At 42.5% G+C, this 23,520-nt stretch overlaps 2 protein-coding genes across 3 annotated transcripts in view; both read left to right on the forward strand.

Annotated features, from left to right (window-relative positions):
* The window catches only part of LOC133364432 (C-type lectin domain family 4 member M-like), a 38,321-nt gene extending 14,893 nt beyond the window's left edge, over window positions 1-23,428 (forward strand). For both annotated transcript variants that reach the window (XM_061584935.1, XM_061584936.1), the window contains 2 exons: window positions 1,231-1,340; window positions 22,904-23,428. In XM_061584935.1, coding sequence (XP_061440919.1) covers window positions 1,231-1,340; window positions 22,904-23,054 — 261 coding nt within the window. In that variant the 3' untranslated portion in view covers window positions 23,055-23,428. The remainder of the gene's footprint in view (window positions 1-1,230; window positions 1,341-22,903) is intronic.
* On the forward strand, window positions 3,265-3,984 carry LOC133364302 (zinc finger RNA-binding protein-like). The gene has a single exon (XM_061584666.1). It carries the CDS (start codon window positions 3,388-3,390, stop codon window positions 3,982-3,984), a length of 597 nt encoding a protein of 198 aa, XP_061440650.1. The 5' UTR covers window positions 3,265-3,387.
* Window positions 23,429-23,520: the final 92 nt, after the last annotated feature.

Here is a 23,520-nt window from a genome sequence, read left to right on the forward strand (position 1 = left end):
CCTGAGGTTCTCCAACACCACACCAGGGACCACTTCAGTTAGCTCGGTCAGACATTCCCCTGGGCAAAAATGTGGTCGGCAGACCAGCAGATTTCTCTCTCTCTCTCTCTCTCTCTCTCTCTCATTGAGGCATATGATGTGGGCATGTCCAGTGATATATTATTAATGGTCTGAAATTATTGTTTGCATTAACTTTGTACTGGTGAAATCCTTGATATTTGCAGATGCTCATATACTTTTAAACTGCATTCCTATTGTATGGGCATTAATGGCAGGACAACAAAAATGGGTTTTGTGAGCTCTAAGAGACATATACTTTGAGCCTGGAAGGCTAAACACCCACTGCCTATTACACAATGGCCTGAGGACCTCACCATGCATGCTATTCTTGAATATATTTCCTTCCAATGTCAACCACATGTGGATATATGTTTGGACATTTGGAAGGCTTATACTAACTTACAACAGCTGGCACAGTGGGGAGGAGAGCCTGGCTGGGAGGCCAGAGTCTGTGAGTTCAAATCCCCGCCCGTGTCTCCTGGGTGTCAAGGGCCAGCTAAAGATCACCCCCACAGGGAGTGGCTCAGGGGTTACGTGCCCTGCCACCTGCGCAGCCGTGGGCAAGCTGCATAGTCCCAAGGAGCCCAGTTGCCCCCCAGCTGGCACTTGCGGACAAGGAAGGGGCTGGCTTGTGCAGCTGTGGCAAGCTGAGCAGGCCCTAGCCAGCTGGGGAGGACTAGCCTCAGAGGGAGGCAATGGGAAACCCCCTCTGAATACCGCCTACCATGAAATCCCTATTCATAGGGTCACCATAAGTCGGGATCAACTTGAAGGCACTCCATTTCCATTTCCCATATTGACATACATGTTTTAATTTAAGATGGCTGTATTGATGGTTATTGTATTGTACCCTTGGTATGAGCTAATAATGGGGGGGGGATTCATTCAAATATAAAAATTGCTACCATTGTAATACATCAATGGTGCAACCATCCTTGGAATACTGTGTATAGTTTTGATCGCTGAATCTCAAATGTTTGTGAGTGGAGCCTTCCACAATGACACTTGCTCCCTTCGCCTGCATTGGTTTTGCCCTTGTTGGACATATGTGTAGGCCATAATCTCCTGGAGGAAAGGACATTGCCTAGAAAGGCTTTGAAAAGTGTGCCTACCCCCTCATTCCCAATAAAAAAAATCTTTTTGTACTTTCTTCCCCTTCCTCTGCTCTAGGACTATCTTACCGATCATGCAAAGTCTATCAACACTGTGTTCTGGATTGGAATGTTTAAAGACAAAGGAACAACATGGGCATGGCTTGGAGGTTCAGCAGTTGGATCCACGTGAGTTTTTCACCAACATTTCTTTTTGACCCATATTTCAAAAGGTTTTGGAGGAATACTATCAGAGTATATACACCTATACAACATGTCCCTGTCCAACTTTCTTTTGCCATCATGGATCATGCCATCTCTACCATCATGGATCCACAAGCGACCCTTCCACATCACTGTCATGGTGCTCAACTCCCTACTCTGTCAAGCCTCCCCTTCTGCCTCTCTATGTCATTATGATTATGAAGAGCAGGGTTAGGGAACCCCAGGCCCGGGGCCCAAATGTGGCCCTCCAGGCTTCACTGTCTAGCCCTCAGAACATGCCCCAGGCCATGCTTGAAAAAGGCTCCCCACCCATGATGAAGACCCTTAGCAAGGCCTTTGCACTATGACAATTAGCTCAAACTCAAAAAGATTTGGAGATGCTTAAAGCTGAGCAAGATAGTCTGCAGGAGAATAGGGAAGGGTGGGAGCAAGGAACACGCCATAAAGAGCTTCCATGATGACTTGGCAACTCCTCGTAGTTGTGTCTCCCCCTATCAATGACCACTGATCACAAAAACCATAACAGCCAACCTAGCTTCAGCAAATCCCAAGACTGGCTGCATTATCTTCACCATCCAATGTATCAGATCCCCCACACTTCACCCATCAATTTTCCTGCTGACGTTCTCCCACCCCATTAATTTTTATTGTCCAAAAAGTGACAAAGAAGAAAAGAGGATTACATTGCATTAGTACTTACAATAATCATATACAAAAGAAATAACTGATATAGAATGCAATCTTTGGGGGAAAAGAACTCTTAACACGTGACTAACTAAACACTCAAGATTGAACAAGTTCCCTCCATAAGATCAGCACTCTCTAGAAGTCAACTTGAGAGATCAGGGGACAAATCTGCAAATTCTTGTTGATATAGCATAGAAATGGAAGCCATACTTTTTCAAAGTAGTCCTTTCTGGCAGTACTGTGGATTGCCCTTGCATGCTGGGTGAGCCATTCCAAGAGTGCAATGGACCACTCCTGCATTAGCTACTTTGAATGTGAGACCCACTGTGCACTTTCAATGGAGAGCCACCTCCATTTATGCTGCTGCCAGCATAAGTGCAAGTAGCTCCTTAAGAAACACTGAGGGGTTGAGATCTCTTTCTAATGACAGAAGAGCAAGATTCGGATATAGGATGAGAGGCTACTCCATAATTTCTGAAAGAGTAGAGGAGCCCTGAGCCCCAACCCACTTTACAGAATCGCAATCCCACCATATATGAAGGAGAGAGCCTCTCACCGCACACCCCTTGCAGCATTGCACAGATGTAGCAGGATCAATGCAGTGAAGTTTCATCAGGGTCCAATGCCATCAGAAAATTGGTATTTGAGCATTGCTTCTTAGATTCTTGATGATATAGCTTCAGTGGGGAACAAATCCAACTCCGATCCCAGACATCATCGATATTTATTTATTATTTATTTATCAGATTTATATCCTGCCCTTCCTCCCAGTAATTATCCTCAAGTCATCCTCCCAATCATGCTTAAAGACCCTTGCATTGTCCAGTTTTATCAATTAGTTTATATATTCAAGATCCTCCGTGGCGCAGAGTGGTAAGAGGCGGTAACGCAGTCAAAGCTCTGCTCACGGCCAGAGTTCGATTCCAACAAAAGGAGGAAGTCGAATCTCCAGTAAAAGGGGTCGAGGTCCACTCAGCCTGCCATCCATCCGTGGTCGGTAAGATGAGTACCCGGCATACGCTGGGGGGTAAAGAAAGGCCGGGGAAGGAACTGGCAATCCCACCCCATATATACAGTCTGCCTAGTAAACGTCGCAAGACGTCACCCTAAGAGTCGGAAATGACTCGCACTACAAGTGCGGGGACACCTTTACCTTTTAGTTTATATATTCACTAATAGGGGTGGTTGTGGGAGGGGAAGGGAAAGAGAGGAGACAGACGAGTTAGCGGTAGCGCACGTGCGACGGCAGTAGGAGCAGCAAAGGGGAACGAGTGAGCACGCCAGGGAGTGTTTTAACCGCCGCCATTTCTGTCAGCCCGGACTCATGATTCCCATATGCACAGTAGTCTCTTTCACCTATGTGCCCAGCCGGCTGGGGAAAGATGCCAAAATGGCCACCGGCAACTACTTCGGATTCACCCACACCAGGGCTGCTGCCCAGTATAGCCAGCAGCCAGCTTCAGGTGTAGCCTATTCTCATCCAACCACAGTTGCAAGCTACACTGTCCATCAGGCTCCTGTAGCAGCGCACACAGTTACTGCTGCCTATGCCCCAGCAGCAGCAACAGTTGCAGTAGCAAGACCTGCTCCAGTGGCTGTTGCAGCTGCTGCAACAGCGGTAGCCTATGGAGGTTACCCTACAGCACATGCAGCAACAGACTATGGTTACACACAGAGAGAACAAGAAGCTCCCCCTCCACCACCTCCAGTCACTACACAAAATTACCAGAACTCTTATTCATATGTTAGATCTACTGCGCCAGCTGTGGCTTATGACAGCAAGCAATATTATCAGCAACCCACAGCCACTGCAGCTGCAGTTGCAGCTGCTGCCCAGCCACAGCCTTCTGTGGCAGAATCGTATTATCAAACAGCTCCAAAAGCTGGCTATAGCCAAGGAGCAACTCAGTATATTCACTAATAGGCAAAAAAAAAAAAAAAAACCCTTGTGGTTTAAGAACGTACCTATAGCCCACAGATATTTCTATCAAACTTTAAAAAGCAGGGAAACTGGGCAGCTATAGTGAATGCACCAGGGCAGCAGGAGACCCAACCTCCTCTCTGAGATATTGGACTGCCCTACACATTTGTCAGAATGCAAACACAATTTGGGTTGGTCTTTCACAGTCCAATCCACTTCCTGTGTAGCTTGGAAGAATTTGGTTACATGTGCCTCTGAGCATATGGTGTTGTTGTTGAAAGGGTTGTTAAGGAAGTGTTTCTGAGTTCAGGACTATAAGGTTTGTAAGATTTTGTTTTGAAATGAGATTATGGGAAACATCAGACTGGCATGGGGGGTATTTTCAATAAAACATTGCGGAATGCGAATAATCCACTCTTATGGCTGTATAATAAGTTATCCCCAGGGCTGTCACCTTTTACATGTCCAATCCATAATGAAGCTATATCCCACACTGAAGACATGCTTGATAAACTGACCCCCATAGTACTCTTCAAATGCAGATACACTGCAGGTTCTGGTCTTTTAAGAAAACTTGGTCCGTAAGGAAAAAAGTAAATTTGAAAGTTTAATATCTACCAATTCAAGCAGAGAAAATCTAGCTAGCTAGCTAGATAGCTATCTTTCTATCTGTTTATTAAATTTTTAATTCTCCCTCACAGTAGGAGCCCAGGGTGGCAAACGAAAACAGTAGAAACACTCTAAAACATCATAAATTATTTTTTAAATTATATTGAAATAAAACATCTTTAAAAACATGTTAAAACAAAACATCTTTAAAAACATCTTTTTTTAAAAAAAAAGCTTTAAAACATCTTGAAATGCAATTCCAATACAGACACAGACTGGGATAAAGTCTCTACTTTAAAGGCTTCTTGAAAGAGGAAGGTCTTCCTTAGGCACTGGAAAGATAACAGAGATTGTGTCTGTCTAATATTTAATGGGAGGGAATTCGAATGGGTAGGTGCCACAATGCAAATATTACCAAATATCCCATATGTTATCCTATTATACTACTTGAAGGATATAGTCCTAGATAAAGATTTGGAAATGGCTACAACCTTATTAATATTAGCAAATATTAAAATTGCCAAATCGTTGGAAACATCTTAAACCACCTGTGATCCTGAATTGGTTCAATAGAATACGAGACACTTCGAATCTGATCAAACTCACATATTATCTGAGACAGAAAAATGGACCAATAAGTAAGTATATAGAAAACTGGCCAATTTTTATTCTGTTAAAGGAACCAAAAATACCAGGAGAACAAATATCCTTATGAAGTTTTTTTTAATCTAACAAATCAAGCATAAGTTCTTAGGTATTTAAGTGGTTAATACTATAAACTTTTTATTTTTATTTTAACACATTAAATATATGCTTTTATGTAACTGAGTTGGAATTATATTGTAACCACCCCAAGCCTTAACTAATGGATGCACAGGGATGAGGGTTCTATGGTTATTTCCTAGGTTTATGTCTACCCTGAATCTTATATGCCAAACATTGTCCTCACCCGAGTCCTCTTATCAACAGCGGATGACTGGCTAGGTCAACCTAGAAAAGGAAATCCTATCCAAGTTCCCCTAGGGACTGAGGATGTATCAGGAAATATAATAATAGGGTTCCACAGCAGAAAATCAAAATGTATTTCTATTCTAAGGTCTGGTTTAGACTAGAAATACAAGTAAGAGGCCTTACCCAATGCATGAATTGTGCATGCATAAGTATAGAAAGAGTTTGGCCTTAGCCAGTAACTTAACAGTTAAACACATCTGTATTGCTGGCCATAACCAGGCATTAAATTCTAACAAGCATTAGCTGACTCTGTCTTACAACACATGGCTTGAATGGAATGGACTGCCTTCAAGTCGATTCCGACTTACGGTGACCCTACGAATAGGGTGTTCATGGTAAGTGGTATTCAGAGGGGGTTTCCCATTGCATCCCTCTGAGGCTGGGAGGCAGTGACTGGCCCAAGGTCACCCAGCGAGCTTTGTGGCTGTGTGGGGATTCGAACCCTGGTCTCCCAAGTCGTACTCCAACACCTTAACCACCACACCACACTGGCTCTCTACATGGCTTAGATAGGCATATAGTTTATCTTATAACCTAGGGCCCATCCATACCTAACTGCAAAATTGGTATTTTCCATATTCTGTTGGTGGCCTTGAGATCCATATATGTCCTGTTTATGGTTGGATTATTGTGAAAACCCAATGATCAAGTGTCCATACATGTGGACTTTTTTTCCTTTGCTTTAGTATTGGCCACTCCGCTAAGTCCATCCGTGTTCAGTGATTGGTCCATAACAGTCATTTGCTTTTTATGCACTTTTTCAGAAGAGCGCAAAACCTTTTTTTAAATCCCATGCATGTGCAGGTTTGTAGCTATCCTATTGAGTGGGAAGGAGATAAGGGGCTTGGCATAGGATGGAGGAATGCCCATGGACCACCTATTGCAGGAAAGTCCGCAGCATTGTGTCCAAGCCCATGGACGTTAATGTGATTATCGGGACAGGAAAGCATATCAATTTTTTGGTAGTGTTTCTAATGTGGATTTGTGAACACGAAAATCTGTACTAGCTTGCAATGTCATTTGTTTGACAATGAATTAATGGGGACAGAAAGCTATAACATTGCAGATTATACAGTCATATGGACGGGCTCCTAAGTACAAGTTAAGGTGGCACATATCCAGCTTTAACAAGTTTCTAACAATTCACTACTTAGTGTGATAAATATGAGGCAATTACTCAGTGTCTTAGCGTGGCTGGCATATAACGTGATGTCGCACTATATCAGTGACTAACTTTAAGCCAAATACATAGTGCCCTTATCTAATAAGAACCTTATACAAACAGCCTTATTTCTTATTCATACAAACAGCCTTAGACATTTCTTAGTTGTAGAAACAATACTTTCTTTGGCCTCAACTAAAGGATCTCAAAACCTTTATAATATTCTCTCTTTAGTCTCAGCTAAAGGGTCTGAAAACTGAATCAACACAACATGTAGGGATATATTTCTTATCATCTTTGCAATGTTCAATACCTGCTAAAACTTCAATACAAACTTTTCACCTGGAAAAGTAACCCTCTCACAATTTGCTGGGCTTCTAAGAAGCTATTGGTCAGCATCAGTCAGTGTCTTCAGCACAGTCACTAGGACTGGCCTCAGGCCTCTTCGGCTCAGAGACTAGGACTGGCTTTGAACAACGGATTTGCAGGCTATTTATAAGCCTATCTTATTGGATGAGGGCTAATTGCTTTGCATTGTGAAGCTTCTCAAAGCTTTGACAGAGTTGCTGCCTGTAACTAGTTAAAGATAAGACAGTGGTGATTTTTTAGAGAGCTGTCAATAGAGTGCAGTTTGTTTCTCTCCACAGGCCCAACAGGTCTGTTTCTTGAGACATTTTTGTTTACAAAAGGGAGAAGGGCAGTGCCCAGACTCTTGGCAGACTTCCTAGCCAGCTTTTCTCTAGCAGAGAGGTGGGAAAGCCCAATTTTCAGATAGGGGAGGAGGGAGAGGCAAGTGAAAGAAACTTAACCCTTATAGCAGCTAGGCAGCTTGTACTTCTAGCTGGTGCTTTTTCAATGTATAAGTACTCATCTCCCAACTTTAATGCATTTTATGTAAACTTGGAGACCTTGAAAAGGCCAAAAACATAAAAAAATCAAAGGCAGCCTGTAACAGTATGTTCTACTTTAATTTTATTTCCAATAAAGAATATTTTAAAATTTTTCATCTTTATGGAATCAAAAATATCAGGAGAATAAATATTCTTATAAACTTTTTTCTTTAATCTAATAAATTAAGCATAAATTCTTAGATATTTGAGTTGTTAATACTATAATTTTTTTATTTAAAAAAATTAAATGTATGTTTTCACATAACTGAGTTGGAATTGTATGCTGTACATTAATTTTATTTCCAATAAAGATTCTTAAAACATAATAATTAAAAAAAACATACAGTTCCACCTGAAAGGAGCTGTAAGTAGCTGAAAGTAGGGTAAGTAGCTCCCATTTATTTCATTCTTTAATTGAATTAAAACAGCTCAGAGCAATAAGTAATAAGGGCAGCCTAAGGTCATCCTGAGCTAGGAGCCAAATCCTGGAAGAACCTATATCTTAGGAGACAGATCCTAGAAGGAAGCCCATAGAAAGCTAGTTTTCAACACCACTCTAGCAGGAAAGCTTCAGGGGACACTGTAAACAAGGCTAAATTCCAGTCAGAGAAAAGGGGGAAAAGGAAACTCCACCAACACATACAGGGAGAGAGTGAGCTCAGTCTTTGCTAAAAAGGGCAGCTTTAGCCTTCCTTAAACACAACCACAAGCTCTGTTTCCCTAGGTTAAAGAAAGGTCAGGCTGTTCTAGGTGGGAAAACAACAAACAGAAGTCCTTAAACAGCTCCGCCCCTCGCTAAGGAAGGAAGCCTGAGATAATCCTAAGGAGTTAAGCCCCAGCTGATAGTTGAGCCATCAGCCTCAATTAACACATCGTTGGCTGGCAGCAGTAGCTGGGAGGGACCAGCCACAGATATAAATTCAGAGCACCCTAGCGAGGGAGCCTGCTCCACGAGCTAGAGGGAGCCCCAGCTGACAAAGCTTCAAGACCCCAGCTGACAAAGCATCAAGGCGAGTTAAGCAGCAGAGCCCCAGCTGACAAAGCATCAAGACGAGTTAAGCAGCAGAGCCCCAGCTGACAGAGCGTCAAGGCAAGTTAAGCAGCAGAGCCCCAGCTGACAAAGCGTCAAGGCGAGTTAAGCAGCAGAGCTCCAGCTGACAAAGCGTCAAGGCGAGTTAAGCAGCAGAGCCCCAGCTGACAAAGCGTCAAGGTGAGTTAAGCAGCAGAGCCCCAGCCGACAAAGCGTCAAGGCGAGTTAAGCAGCAGAGCCCCAGCTGACAAAGCATCAAGGCGAGTTAAGCAGCAGAGCCCCAGCTGACAAAGCATCAAGGCGAGTTAAGCAGCAGAGTCCCAGCTGACAAAGCGTCAAGGCGAGTTCAGCAGCAGAGCGAGTTCAGCAGCAGAGCGAGTTCAGCAGCAGGGCGAGGAGGCCAGGGCCCCCCACTCTGCCCGTCTGTTCTGTGACCTCAACTAAACTGCAGTTTCCAACCCATTGATGTAATAAACCTTAAGCAAAACTATGCAGGTAAGAAGCCAGCAGGGGTGTGGGGGCTTTCTAGTGTTTTGCACTGCCTGCAGCATGTACGACTATCTGCCTGTTGGACAGAGGTTGTGGGTGTGCTCTCGGTGCAATGAGCTCCTGGTTCTCCGGGAACGACTTCATTTCCTTGAGGCCAAGGTGGCTGACCTGGAAAAGCTGAGAGAGGCAGAGAGGTGTGTGGATGAGGCCTTCAGGGACATTATAGCTGTGTCCCACTCCAAGGATGATAGCTCTTCTGCTATCACGGAGAACGATGGTCTCGGGGAAGGAGAGCATCCAGCCAAGAAAGAGGGAAATGATCCCTTGGAAGGGACCCATTCCTTGGGGGATGAGCAGCTATCCTCTCGTGCCGAGGATATATCTCCAGGGGGTGGAGGTATCCTTGTAGTGGGTGATTCAATCATTAGAAACATAGACAGTGGGGTGTGTGATGGGTGTGCAGACTGCAAGGTGTTTTGCCTGCCTGGTGCAAAGGTTGCAGATATCGCCCGTCATTTAGACAGTTTGGTAGACAGTGCTGGGGAGGAGTCAGTGGTCGTGGTGCATGTTGGCACCAACGACATGGGGAAATGCAGCTGTGAGGTCCTGGCAGCAAAATTTAGATTGCTAGGTAGGATGCTGAAAGCCAGGACCTCCAAGGTGGCTTTCTCTGAAATGGTACCGGTTCCATGCGCAGGACCAGCCACACAGGCACAGCTTTGCAGTCTCAATGCGTGGATGAGACGATGGTGTCGGGTGGAAGGGTTCGGATTTGTTAGGCACTGGGGAACATTTTGGGACAAGCCGGGCCTGTACAAAAGGGATGGGCTCCACTTGAACCAGAATGGAACCAGACTGCTGGCACTTAAAATTAAAAAGGTGGCAGAGCAGCTTTTAAACTGACTGAGGGGGGAAACCTGACAGGAGCTGAGAAAGGTCCAGTTCGGAGTAAACCTCCCCCCTGGGATAAAAACCAAAGAAATGATGAAATTTTAAAAGGGGTAGGCCTAGAAGTATGCATTGTGAGTGCAGGGGCACAGGATATCCCACAAGATGCAGTAATGGCCACCAGCTTGGATGGCTTTAAAAGAAGATTAGACAAATTCATGGAGGACAGGGCTATCAATGGCTACTAGCCATGATGGCTGTGCTCTGCCACCCTAGTCAGAGGCAGCATGCTTCTGAAAACCAGTTGCCAGAAGCCTCAGGAGGGGAGAGTGTTCTTGCACTCGGGTCCTGCTTGCGGGCTTCCCCCAGGCACCTGGTTGGCTACTTTGAGAACAGGATGCTGGACTAGATGGGCCACTGGCCTGATCCAGCAGGCTCTTCTTATGTTCTTATATAAATTCAGAAGGGCAAAATTGCCACAGGCCAAACCACAAGTGCCAAAGACACTTGAAGAGAGACACTGCTTACAAGTGCCTGTACGCTAATGCTAGGAGCCTCCGAACCAAGATGGGAGAACTGGTGCTTGGTCTTAGAGAAGAGCATTGATATAGTTAGCGTAACGGAGACCTGGTGGAGTGGAGAAAACCAGTGGGATACGGTTATCCCTGGATATAAACTATATCGGAAGGACAGGGAAGGACGTATTGGTGGCGGAGTCGCTCTATACGTGAAAGAAGGCATTGAATCCAGCAAGCTCGAAACCCCAAAAGAGGCAGACTCCTCCACAGAATCGTTGTGGGTGGTGATACCGTGCCCCAGGAGGGACTTAATACTGGGAACGATCTATCGTCCCCCTGATCAAAATGCTCAGGGAGACCTTGAGATGAGATATGAAATTGAGGAAGCATCCAAACTAGGAAATGTGGTAGTAATGGGTGACTTCAACTACCCAGACATAGACTGGCTGCATATGTGTTCCAGTCATGAGAAAGAAGCAAAGTTTCTAGATATTCTAAATGACTATGCCCTAGATCAGTTGGTCATGGAACCGACCAGAGGGATGGCAACCCTGGACTTAATCCTCAGTGGGGACCAGGACCTGGTGCGAGATGTAAGTGTTGTTGAACCGATTGGGAGCAGTGACCATAGTGCTATTAAATTAAACATACATGTAAATGGCCAATTGCCAAGAAAATCCAACACGGTCACATTTGACTTCAAAAGAGGAAACTTCACAAAAATGAGGGGATTGGTAAAAAGAAAGCTGAAATACAAAGTCCAGAGGGTCACATCACTCGAAAATGCTTGGAAGTTGTTTAAAAACACTATATTAGAAGCTCAACTGGAGTGCATACCGCAGATCAGAAAAGGTACCGCCAGGGCCAAGAAGATGCCAGCATGGTTAACGAGCAAAGTCAAGGAAGCTCTTAGAGGCAAAAAGTCTTCCTTCAGAAAATGGAAGTCTTGTCCGAATGAAGAAAATAAAAAAGAACACAAACTCTGGCAAAAGAAATGCAAGAAGACAATAAGGGATGCTAAAAAAGAATTTGAGGAGCACATTGCTAAGAACATAAAAATTCTATAAATACATTCAAAGCAGGAGACCATCTAGGGAGGCGATTGGACCTTTGGATGATAAGGGAGTCAAAGGTGTACTAAAGAACGATAAGAGGATTGCAGAGAAGCTAAATGAATTCTTTGCATCTGTCTTCACAGTGGAAGATATAGGGCAGATCCCTGAACTAACATTTGCAGGAAGGGATTCTGAGGAACTGAGACAAATAGTGGTAACAAGAGAGGAAGTTCTAGGCTTAATGGACAATATAAAAACTGACAAATCACCAGGCCCGGATGGCATCCACCCAAGAGTTCTCAAAGAACTCCAATGTGAAATTGCTGATCTGCTAACTAAAATATGTAACTTGTCCCTCGGGTCCTCCTCCGCGCCTGAGGACTGGAAAGTGGCAAATGTAACGCCAATATTCAAAAAGGGATCCAGAGGGGATCCTGGAAATTACAGGCCAGTTAGCTTAACTTCTGTCCCTGGAAAACTGGTAGAAAGTATTAGGGACTTCCCAGGAGGATCGCTCTGCCTGTGCTGCCTCTGGGACGGGCTCCCGTCTTGGTGGAAACTTTTTCAGTTTTAAAACCAGTCAGAAGGGCTTTTTGACTGGGGAAAATTTCTTCCGGATAAGGAAGAAACGTTGAGATTTTCCACAGAGCTTTGTTGTTTTTTTTGGAGGCTGGAATTCTGTGAAAGAAGGTCTTCCAGCAGCTCGGACGGAGCTAGGATTTTCAACCAGCTCAACTGGTTAAGTGAGCCGTTTTTTTTCTTCAAAGAAAAATGGATTAACAGGCAAGCATTCTCCTGTCTTTTCTCATTATTTTGTTATCAATACAGCTAAAGAGATTTGTCAAAGAACCAGCAATTAAGAAACCCTGGGTGAGTCATAGCTTTCTCTTTTATTCACGGAGCTAAGGGGAAGAAAATAGAAATAGTTTATCTTTATTTTTATTGCAAAAAGCTGGCATGGAATTCAGCATTATAAAGATTACAAACAGCTGAGGGGTTTCTAATTTAAAGAGATTTTTTTTTATTTATTTATAAGACTTTTGAGTAATATATGTCTGGGACTATTTTTCCGGTTTACTTTTTTTTTTTTTGACGAATCTGCTCATTCTTCCTGCTACTAATTATTTGGATGCTGTGAATTAAAGTTGTTTTGGCACTTTTGGACATACAAGAGATAAGGCAGTTCGTCTTGTCTAGAAGGTGACGTCAGCTGGCTTGAAAGATTAACTCCTTTGTAACTGGATAAAGAAATAAACTGTTCTTTGCTTGGGACATTGGAAATTGAAGGGGTTGTGTTTTTTTTGGTTTTAAGAATGACAATCAAGAAGGTGGTTGAGATCATGGATGTACAAGAAGGGACTTTCTCTTTAGATATGTTTCAGAAAATAATGAATGAGATTAAGCTAACAAAACAAGAACTCAGACATAACAGACAAGTGATGATAAGTGAATTTGGCGAAATGAGACAGGAGCTGAAAGAAATTCAGGATTCTATGAGAAAGAAGAACAAAGATAAATTTGGAAAATTAAAAAAGGATGAAAGAAAAATTAAAGGGAAGGTTCAAGCCCTGGAGATTGGATTAAATATGGTCTTGGAAAAAGATTTGGATTTTCTGGCTGTGATGGATCCTGGAGACAAATATTACTGTTTGGAATTCAGCACTGTCCCTGAAGGAATTGGTGAAGAGATTGGAGATAAAGATATCATCGGTTTGAAAAAATTCATGGACTGGAAGGATTTGATGGAACTTGAAATGGAGAAAGTTTACAGAATTAATTTCTGTTTTGTGACAATGAAAAACCCTTCAAGAGATGTGCTAGTGCATTCTGTAAAAAAGAGGAACAGAGATGCGGTTCTGCAACAATACTTCAGTGATACGTTCGGAAATGATGGCAAGAAAATATTTGTGATGAAGAAAATCCCTATCAGACTCTTATTATATGACTATGACAGCAAGATTATTGGGTGCGTAAAGATGGAAGATGGAAGATGGAATCAACACGGATAAAGGAAGAAGAGCGATTTGAAATTACTTGATTTAATAGACTTGAAGAGTTGGATTAATTGACATGTCTATCTAGAAAAAATTGATGGACATATATCACAAGGATTGGAAACTTCTCTTTGACTTTTTGTAGAAGAATAAAATGATATGATGTTAATGAGATTTGATACCAACTAAGATAACTGCTGGAGGAAGGTGATTTTATAATTTATCAAGAGACAGGTTTGTTATATATTATAGGCCTATAGCTGAACTACGACAAATCGGAAGTCAATAGTTTTTTTTCTTTTTATTGTATTAGTTTTAATTTGTGTTTTTCTTTTTGTATTCTCTTGATTTTGAAAATTTGAATAAAAATTAATTGAAAAAAAAAAGAAAACTGGTAGAAAGTATTATTAAAGCTAGATTAACTAAGCACATAGAAGAACAAGCCTTGCTGAAGCAGAGCCAGCATGGCTTCTGCAAGAGAAAGTCCTGTCTCAGTAACCTATTAGAATTCTTTGAGAGTGTCAACAAGCATACAGATAGAGGTGATCCAGTGGACATAGTGTACTTAGACTTTCAAAAAGCTTTTGACAAGGTACCTCACCAAAGACTTCTGAGGAAGCTTAGCAGTCATGGAATAAGAGGAGAGGTCCTCTTGTGGAGAAGGAATTGGTTAAGAAGCAGAAAGCAGAGAGTAGGAATAAACAGACAGTTCTCCCAATGGAGGGCTGTAGAAAGTGGAGTCCCTCAAGGATCTGTATTGGGACCTTTACTTTTCAACTTGTTCATTAATGACCTAGAATTAGGAGTGAGCAGTGAAATGGCCAAGTTTGCTGATGACACTAAATTGTTCAGGGTTGTTAAAACAAAAAGGGATTGCGAAGAGCTCCAAAAAGACCTCTCCAAACGGAGTGAATGGGCGGAAAATTGGCAAATGCAATTCAATATAAACAAGTGTAAAATTATGTATATTGGAGCAAAAAAATCTTAATTTCACATATACACTCATGGGGTCTGAACTGGCGGTGACCGACCAGGAGAGATACCTCGGAGTTGTAGTGGACAGCACGATGAAAATGTCGACCCAGTGTGCGGCAGCTGTGAAAAAGGCAAATTCCATGCTAGGGATAAATATGAAAGGTATTGAAAATAAAACAGCCGATATCATAATGCCGTTGTATAAATCTATGGTGCGGCCGCATTTGGAATACTGTGTACAGTTCTGGTCACCTCATCTCAAAAAGGATATGATAGAGTTGGAAAAGGTTCAGAAGAGGGCAACCAGAATGATCAAGGGGATGGAGCGACTCCCTTACGAGGAAAGGTTGCAGCATTTGGGGCTTTTTAGTTTAGAGAAAAGGCGGGTCAGAGGAGACATGATAGAAGTGTATAAAATGTACCACCTTAGATTCCTTTTGAGAAATGTTCTGTGTCCCTTAGCCAGGCTCTTGTCTGCCACCTTGTGCAGATAGCTGCTTATAAAATGTTTACAGTTGAACAGAAGTTCCAAAACTCTTGATTGATACCTGCAGTATCATAACAAATTATCCCCTTTATGTTTCCTAATTCTAGCTATATTTATTTATTTTTATTTATTTATTATTTTATTTATACCCCACCCTTCCTTCCAGCAGGAGCACAGGGCGGCAAACAGAAACACTAAAAACACTTTAAAGCATCATGAAAAGACCTTATAATACATTAAAACAAAACAGTGTTAAAAACATTAAAAAAAACTTTAAAAACATCTTTTTAAAAAGGGTTAAAATATTAAAAAACATATTAAAAGCAATTCTAACACAGACACAGACTAGGATAGGTCTCAACTTAAAAGGCTTGTTGGAAGAGGAAAGTCTTCAAAAGGTGGCGAAAAGATAACAGAGATGGAGCCTGCCTAATATTTAAAGGGAGGAAATTCCAAAGGGTAGGTGCCGCCACATTAAAGGTCCGTTTCCTATATTGTACAGGAGAAACCTCCTGATAAGATGGTATCTGCAGGAGGCCCTCACCTGCAGAGTGCAGTAATCGGCTGGGTATATAAGGGGTAAGATGGTCTTTCAGGTATCCTGGTCCCGAACTGTATAGGGCTTTGTACACTAAAACTACAACCCTCTCAATCACCTTCCCTAAAAGGGGGGTATTTGCATCCGGTCCGTAGTTGTCATAAACCAATGGGTCCAGGGTGGGCTTTTTCAGGAGTGGTCGGATCACCGCCTCCTTCAAGGTGCCCGGAACCACTCCCTCCCACAATGATGAGTTGACCACACTCTGGATCCACTCAGTCAAACCCCCTCGGCAAGCTTTAATAAGCCAAGAAGGGCAAGGGTCGAGAGGACTTGTTGTTGGCCACATCACTGCAAGCACCTTGTCCACGTCATCAGGCCGCATCAACTGAAACCGTTCCGAAGAAGTTGCAGCAGACGTTGCACTGGACACCTCATTGGGGACTAGAGTAGATGTGGAGGGGGCATCAAGACTGCTACGGAGGCGAGCAACCTTACCCTCAAACTGCCTTGGTTGTGGTCCAACAACATCTAGGGATCCAAAGGCTGGGAAAGGCTGCTGTAAGCCAGTAACATTTAGGGAAAGGATTCACAGATTGGCTGCTTGATCAAACATAAAGAAATTGAACACTGCAGTGGCTGCCAACAAGGCTGGGCATGGTTGTGAAATCAAAAGCAATTTCAATGGGTACTCCACTGATGGAGAATTTTTTCTCCTATGGGGTCTTTTGCTGGGGGTCCTTTAAGAAATTTGAGGACACAAACTTGAAGCAAAAAGGTAGGCCTTTATTCTTTACAAGCATATGCAGGGTCAGCCTTCCAGAGAATCTGTAGAGGACTGCATTGAGGCACAGTCTGCCTAGATGTTTTATACAGTACTAAATACACATGTGACATTAGTTTACCAATCCCACAAGTTCCTTCCCACATAACGTAACAGTTTTCCCCTCCTGCAATATTTCCAACCAATCGGATATCTTTTATTAAAACGAGTACATGTATATTCATAATTTGCAAATACCTCCCATCACATTGTCCTGCTGTCTCCTTTGACTAATATTTCTAATCTATCCCACTGTCTATTTGACCGATGTTACCACTGTCCTTCTGTCTTCTGTTAGGCCATTTGAGATCAGTTTGAACCTGTTGGATGTGTAGATGGATTGCCCAGTGGATTGCCCAGGATAGGATAGTGACAGGCTAGATCCCGTTGAAAGTAATCAGCCAGACAAGCACTAGGTTTTAAGAGTCACTTTACTGACAAGAAAAGTTTCAGAACACCAAGCCAAGCTCTCTCTCTAACAAACTCTTTTCCCCCACACTCTACTGGCTTCACCAGCCCAGTCTTATAGATAAGGCCAGCTGGTTATCTTGGAAACGCGTCCTTGAGACCTGCACAGACTCTCCAGACTCTCCAGCTGCTTGGCCTTGTTGCTCTGCTATGAAAAATACAGTCAGGAACCCTTTACTTGCCAACATTCCATTCCGTTTATCATGAGTGGGCCTTCAGGTGTACTTTTATGGCTCCTGATCAGCCAAGCTGACCTGGGGACATCTGAGGACATTACAACATGTTCCTGAAGTAATACCATGATGCAAGGCTGAGTTTGGTTCACCTTAGAGTGACTGGAAGTTCATGAACACCACAGCTCTATTACATTGCTATAAGGCTTCTTATTATCTTGCATTTTCTATATGAAATTCCACTACTAACTTATAACTACACTGCTATAGAGAAAAGGTTATATTTAAATCACTATACTATAGCTGAAAACCACACAGTGTAAAGAGTGATTAGGGAACACAGTTAAGGAACTGGGTAATTCTGAGCCAGCCACTCCCCATCAATCACAGATCATGAAGAAGGCAGCCCACCTCAGAATACCTCTTAGCTCGAGAACACACTTATTATATTTATGAAGTAAAATTGTACACACCATGCTATTGTAAAAATCAGTATCAAACTCAAATTTTACCTCCTTTCCACTTTGATTTTGTTATAAAGATTTTCCCTTAGATGGGGCCATTGCTCTACAGCATACGAGACCAGGAATCTCTAATAATCCGTTTTCCCAAGATCAAATAGTGAAAAATATATCAATCAAAAGATTATACAGGAATACCCCGCATTAACATATGCAATGGGACCGGAGCGTGTATGTAAAGTGAAAGTGTACTTAAAGTGAAGCACTACTTTTTTTTCACTTATCGCTGCATGTACTGCACTGCAGTCGTCATATACAGGCATAACTGATGTAAATAACGCATTTATAACTAAAATAAACATAAAATAAAATAAACCCTTTATGAAAAAGGGTAAGGTTGCCTTTAATGTCAGCTGGCAGATGCAAAATGGATGAATGAAAATTTACATGTATTGTAGGAAGGATGAAGGAGAGGGCATATCTTCTACTTCATAAGTCGAGTCATAAGGGCTAGACACTTTCTTGCTGGCGATTTGGATGGACTACCTGAAGTAGGAGTAGGGCTTGGGGCTGATGTCGATGCTAGAGATGGACTTTCAGCGGATGTTGATGGTCTGGGAGATTGACTGGGCGCTGCTGGCCTTTTACGAAAGTAGGTGTCTAAGGAGGTTTGAACTGTAGCTCTTTTCTTTTCCCTGTAGATTTCTTTGTAACAGACATAAGCCCCCAAAATGTTAGCATTGACTTTGGAACTTCTTTCAAAGTCCCTATCATGCTTTTCAAAAAGAGCCATGGAGCTATCAAGATGACAGAAAGCTTCCAAGAGAATTTTTGAAGTTAGGCCTTCAGGCTGTTCCACGGTCTCATCCTCATCCGGCACATTTTCTTCTTCTCTCTCCTCTTAAAGTTCCAGAAGATCTTCATTGCTGAGGGGTTCAGAATGGGACGCCATAAGTTCAGCAACGTCTTCTGGCTCCACTTCCAGCTCTAACTGCCTTGCCATCTCTACAATATTTTCAGTAACATTAGCTACAGGATCTTCAAAGGCTTCGACATCATCAACAAACTGTGGGCATAATTTTTTCCAGGCCCCTTTCATTGTTGTTTCCTTGATGTCATTCCAAGCATCTCTTATAGTTTTGATGCAATCCAAGATGTCATAGCTTTTCCAGAACTTCTTTGGGACTTCTTGCCCTGTCCCCTCTTCATTGTCTATTGCTGCAATACACTTACTGCAGGTTCTTTTCAAGTAGTTCAACTTGAAGGTGGCTATGACACATTGATCCATGGGCTGCAGGAGTGAGGTGGTATTCGGTGGTAGGAATTCCACTCAAATGTTAGGGTTCAGCTCATCAGGTATCAAACCAATCTTCGAAAACGGCTGCAGTCACCCATGCTTTTCTATTAGACCTCCAATGCACTGGAAATCTAGTTTTCACGTAGTTCTTCAAAGCTCTAGGGTTTTGCCAATGATAAGTTAGCATAGGCTTTAGCTTTAAGGTACCAGAGGCATTGCCACCTAACAGAAGGGTTATTCTATCTTTGGCTGCCTTGTAGCCTGGCATTGTTTTCTCCTCTCTTGCGATGAAGGTTCTTGCAGGTATCTTTTTCCAGAACAGCCCAGTCTCATCCACATTAAAAATTTGTTCCTTGGAGTAGCCTCCCTCTTCAATAATTTTGGCAAGGTCGCGTGGATAGCTCTCTGCAGCCTCAGTATCTGCAGCAGCTGCCTCTCCTTGCACTCTGATGTTATGTAGGTTAGACCTCTTCTTGAACCTGTCAAACCATCCACGGCTTGCAACAAATTCGACATCCTTCGCTGCCTCACCTTTCTTAGCCTTCAGGTCATTGAACAGGCTTAAGGCCTTACTTTGAATCATTGCCTGGCTTACAGGAACCTGGCATGCAGTCTGATTTTCTATCCAAACTATTAAGAGTCTCTCCATGTCTGCAACAACGCTTTCCTTTTTTCTTATTTTTGTTGTGTTCACTGGTGTAGCACTCTTAACTTCCGCAAGAATTTTTTCTTTGCTCTTCATGACCATGTTAACTGTCGTTGGAGTGAAGCCTAGCCTTCGGCCTATCTCAGCTTGAGAAACACCTTCATCAGACAGTTTAATCATTTTAACCTTCATATCTAAGGTAATAGATTTCTTTGTATCTGCCATTTAGGGTTGCCAGGTCAGAAGCATCCCAAAACCTGAGATTTGACGGGCAGGCCCGAGTGATGTCATGAGGCGGGCTCGAGTGATGTCATGGGGCGGGCCCCAGTGATGTCACGGGGTGGGCCCTAGTGATGTCATTAAGCATGATATATTAAGCATCAATCACAGTTGCTTGGAGCATACAATTAAAAATATATCTGATTGGAAATAAAGATAGAAATCTTAGCTAAAAGGTGGAGCCTGGGTAGGGGACATTTAATCTAGCCTACTTGCTTTCAGCAAGAAGAGTTAAGTGCCTTCAGGCCAGGCCAGTCACCAGAAGGCCACTGCAGGGACAAAGGAGCCTAGTGTTGTGGAGATGTTAGATGGGAGCTTTGGGGAGTAAAGATGGAGGCTCATGAAGGCTGCAATTCTAAACACACTTACTAAGGGATTAAGCCCCATAGAACTCAACAGGACTGACCTCTGAGTAGATACAGTTTGGATTGTGCTGTTGGTAAACCTTGACTAGGGTTCTTCTGCAAATACATCCATATCCAAGCAGGGTTGGCAACCCCTGCCTGGAATGCCCTGTCCTTTTCTTTTAATGTGGCTGCTCCAAACGTTTTTACAGATTTGACCCTTTACATCAGAAAGAGGTCTGAGAAATGAGTAAGAGTAAGAAGTATCTTTTAAAATTGTTCTTTTCAATTCACTCTTGAATGAACATCATACCTAGGGCAGATCCACACCATTCATTTAAAGTACATTCAACACCCATTTGAAGCGCATGAATCCCACCACAGAATCATGGGAACTGCAGTTTGTTAAGAGTGGTGAGACCTATAACTGTGAGGGGGAAATGACACTTCCCAGAATTCTTTAGGGGAAGTCATGCATTTTAAATGCGAGTTGGATGTCCTTTAAACGTATTGTGTGAATCCACTTAATAAATTTTGCCTGCATGTAAATTGTTTTAATTAATTTTTCAAAATGGAAATGAGCTATAAACTGTAGTGGGTGACCATGGGCTACTCACCATCTCTCAGCCTATCTGCCCCTCAGGATGAAAACAATGGAGAACCATGACCACCCAAGGCATACTTAAAATGCAGAGGTTGTACAACCATAGTGTGAAATCGGATACTTATTGGGTCACAGTACGACAAAATATTTATATAAGCATGACTATCAAATATGTTTATTATTTATACAACCTGTAAATATATTTATAGTGCAATCCTATGTTTGTTTACTCAGAAGCAAGTCCCAATGTATTCAATGGGGCTTACTCAACCAGGGAAAACTGTAACCTGAAGTGATAAGGAATTTGTTCTTTTAACAAGCCTTTTAAGTTGAGATCTTATCCCAGTCTGTGTCTGTGTCTGTGTCTATGTTTTTAAACCTTTAAAAATGTTTTTAAAGATGTTTTGTTTTAATATATTTTAAAGTCTGTTTTTATTATTTTTAAAGTGTTTTTAGTGCTTTTGTTTGCCACCCTGGGCTCCTACTGGGAAGGGCAACCCTACCTCACAGGGTTGTTGGAAAGGCTCCATACACACACACACACTTGCAGGTGTAAAAATACACCCCATATAATAGTTTATTGTCAAACCAGTTTGGCATTGAGGAACATTTTTAAAAAAAATCAGTATTAGTTTCCTACATAATAAAAACTGTGATACCTAGGTAAAGCCTGCCTAATTGCTTTAAAAATAGGATTGGAGGGAGGAGAGAACGATTTACAACACAAACACAAACCACCCAGTTTGAGAAGAAATCATTGATAAGCACTCTTTGAGTACGATTCTGGAGCCAACTGTGGATCCACCTGATAGTTGTTCCCTCCAGCCCTCATTTAGCTAGCTTACTAATCAGAATATCATGGGGCACTTGATCAAAAGCTTTGCTGAAGTTGAGATATATTATGTCTTCCTTCTGCCAACACTGTTAGATTCTGGTTTATTGTAAGGTCAGAATCAACCCTGGGGATTTTAGCACTTTTGTAGCTGAAAGCTGCTTGCATTTCCTTTAGGATGCTCAAGGTAAAAGTTATCTATGTCACATTTAGTTAGCTCCTGGTGCTCTTAATACCCTGTGTCACAGGGCGGTCCAGTTCTATGCTTCCTTATTTGTCATCGCACAAGCCACACCCCTCCCTCTAGCTTTAGCTCACAGCAGCAACATAGAGACACTGGGATTGTGTGAGTGCGTAAGAGAGAGAGAGACACACACACAGAGAGAGAGAGAGAGAGAGAGAGAGATGTTTTTGTAGTCTGCCCTCAGCCCTCAGGGTTGATAAATTCATGGAGGATAAATGGGCAGTAGACATGATAGGCAAATTTGACCTCAGTATCTCTGATTCCTTCTGTAAACCACATTAATGTGCAGCATTAGAAACTTAAAGGCTGAAACACTGTGCATAAAAGGGGGATCCAACTAGGTGGTTCTGCTGGCCCAAGAACTTTTGGCTGTGCAACCGAATTTCCCCTGTCTCTCCTCTCCCTAGATGCCCCCTAAATCTGTTCTGGAGGAGATGGGGGGCATTGCAGAGGACAGGCAGAGAGAGCAAAGGGAAATGGTCTGTTGCACACTCAGAAATCTCTGCATTAGTGGCTCCTGCACTGGATACCTCCCGAAATTTATAAATAAATAGATAAAACTGATTGAAGCATTCTTGAGACTACCAAAGTGACACCACCATTACTGGTAATTTAGTGTGAGATATCACATAATAATGAAATAATAATAATGGACAACCACCACCCGTAATACTTTTTTAAAAATTGTTTTTTGCATGGGTAGAGATCTAAAGCATGTTATGTTATGGTTTATCTCTAGGCTGCCTTTTGGCTAAAAAGGTCCCCATGTTGGCTTACAAAAGAATACACACAAATATAAAATACAAGCAAGAAAAAAACACCAAAAAGTTTAGACGACAAAAGCTTAACATCTTTAAAAAGCAACACCAACATCTTCCTGGGGTCTCCCAAAAAGATGTCAGAAAGAGCAGGGGTGAGAGGGCAAGGCAGGTGGAAGATCTTGCCCCTTGGTGGTCCTAGCACAGTCTCACCCCTACGGCAGTGACAAATCCATCACAATTATGAGTGGATGGTGTGTGTGAGTGCGAGTGCGAGAGTGAGACATAAAGGTAGACATAAAGTCTGGATTGATAATTGGTGCGTTTTCAACTTTTCATTTCAGATACTGGTCTTCTGATGAACCAGGCTCAAAAGAGAAGCACCACTGCGCTGCAATTATATCTGGAACCAGGAGGTTCAGTTGGAAAACATATACCTGTGCTACCAAATTGGCTTCTTGTTGTAAGAAGGAGCCTGATGACAGGTGGCTGTAAGTGGATACCTTCAGATGAATAAAACGGGATCCCATGATCTCTACACAGAAACAAACCTGCCCCTACCCTTTTTGTTCTCATGCAGAACCCACACACAGCCACCTAAGTTATTTTATTTATTTGGACTATGTACTGGGAGTGCGGGGGAAGATGGCGACCTACTGGATGCTAAGTCTGGAGCTCCGCTTTCTATCCGTTTTTAGAGTTCTTATCTCAAGGCTAAACAACCTGTTTTGCCTCAGCTGAGGATCTTACACCAACTATATTTCTCTCAAGACTCGAAAGGTTGTCTTCCTTGTGTTTTCTTTCCTCCTCCGTCGTTAATTACTGAGTAAGTAATTTCGTTATCTACAATCAGGGAGGAACCTTCCTACCGTCTGGTAAATATAACATCAAAAGACTTTTAGAACTACTTGCTATATATTTTGGCTTTCTCCCTCTGGATTGTTATTTATAAATTTTAATC

Source organism: Rhineura floridana, chromosome 9 (genome assembly GCF_030035675.1).
Source record: "Rhineura floridana isolate rRhiFlo1 chromosome 9, rRhiFlo1.hap2, whole genome shotgun sequence".
NCBI lineage: Eukaryota > Metazoa > Chordata > Lepidosauria > Squamata > Rhineuridae > Rhineura > Rhineura floridana.

Excerpts from the sequence above, each read along its gene's own strand:
- LOC133364302 (XM_061584666.1), top strand. The coding sequence starts at position 3,388 with ATGATTCCCATATGCACAGTAGTCTCTTTCACCTATGTGCCCAGCCGG.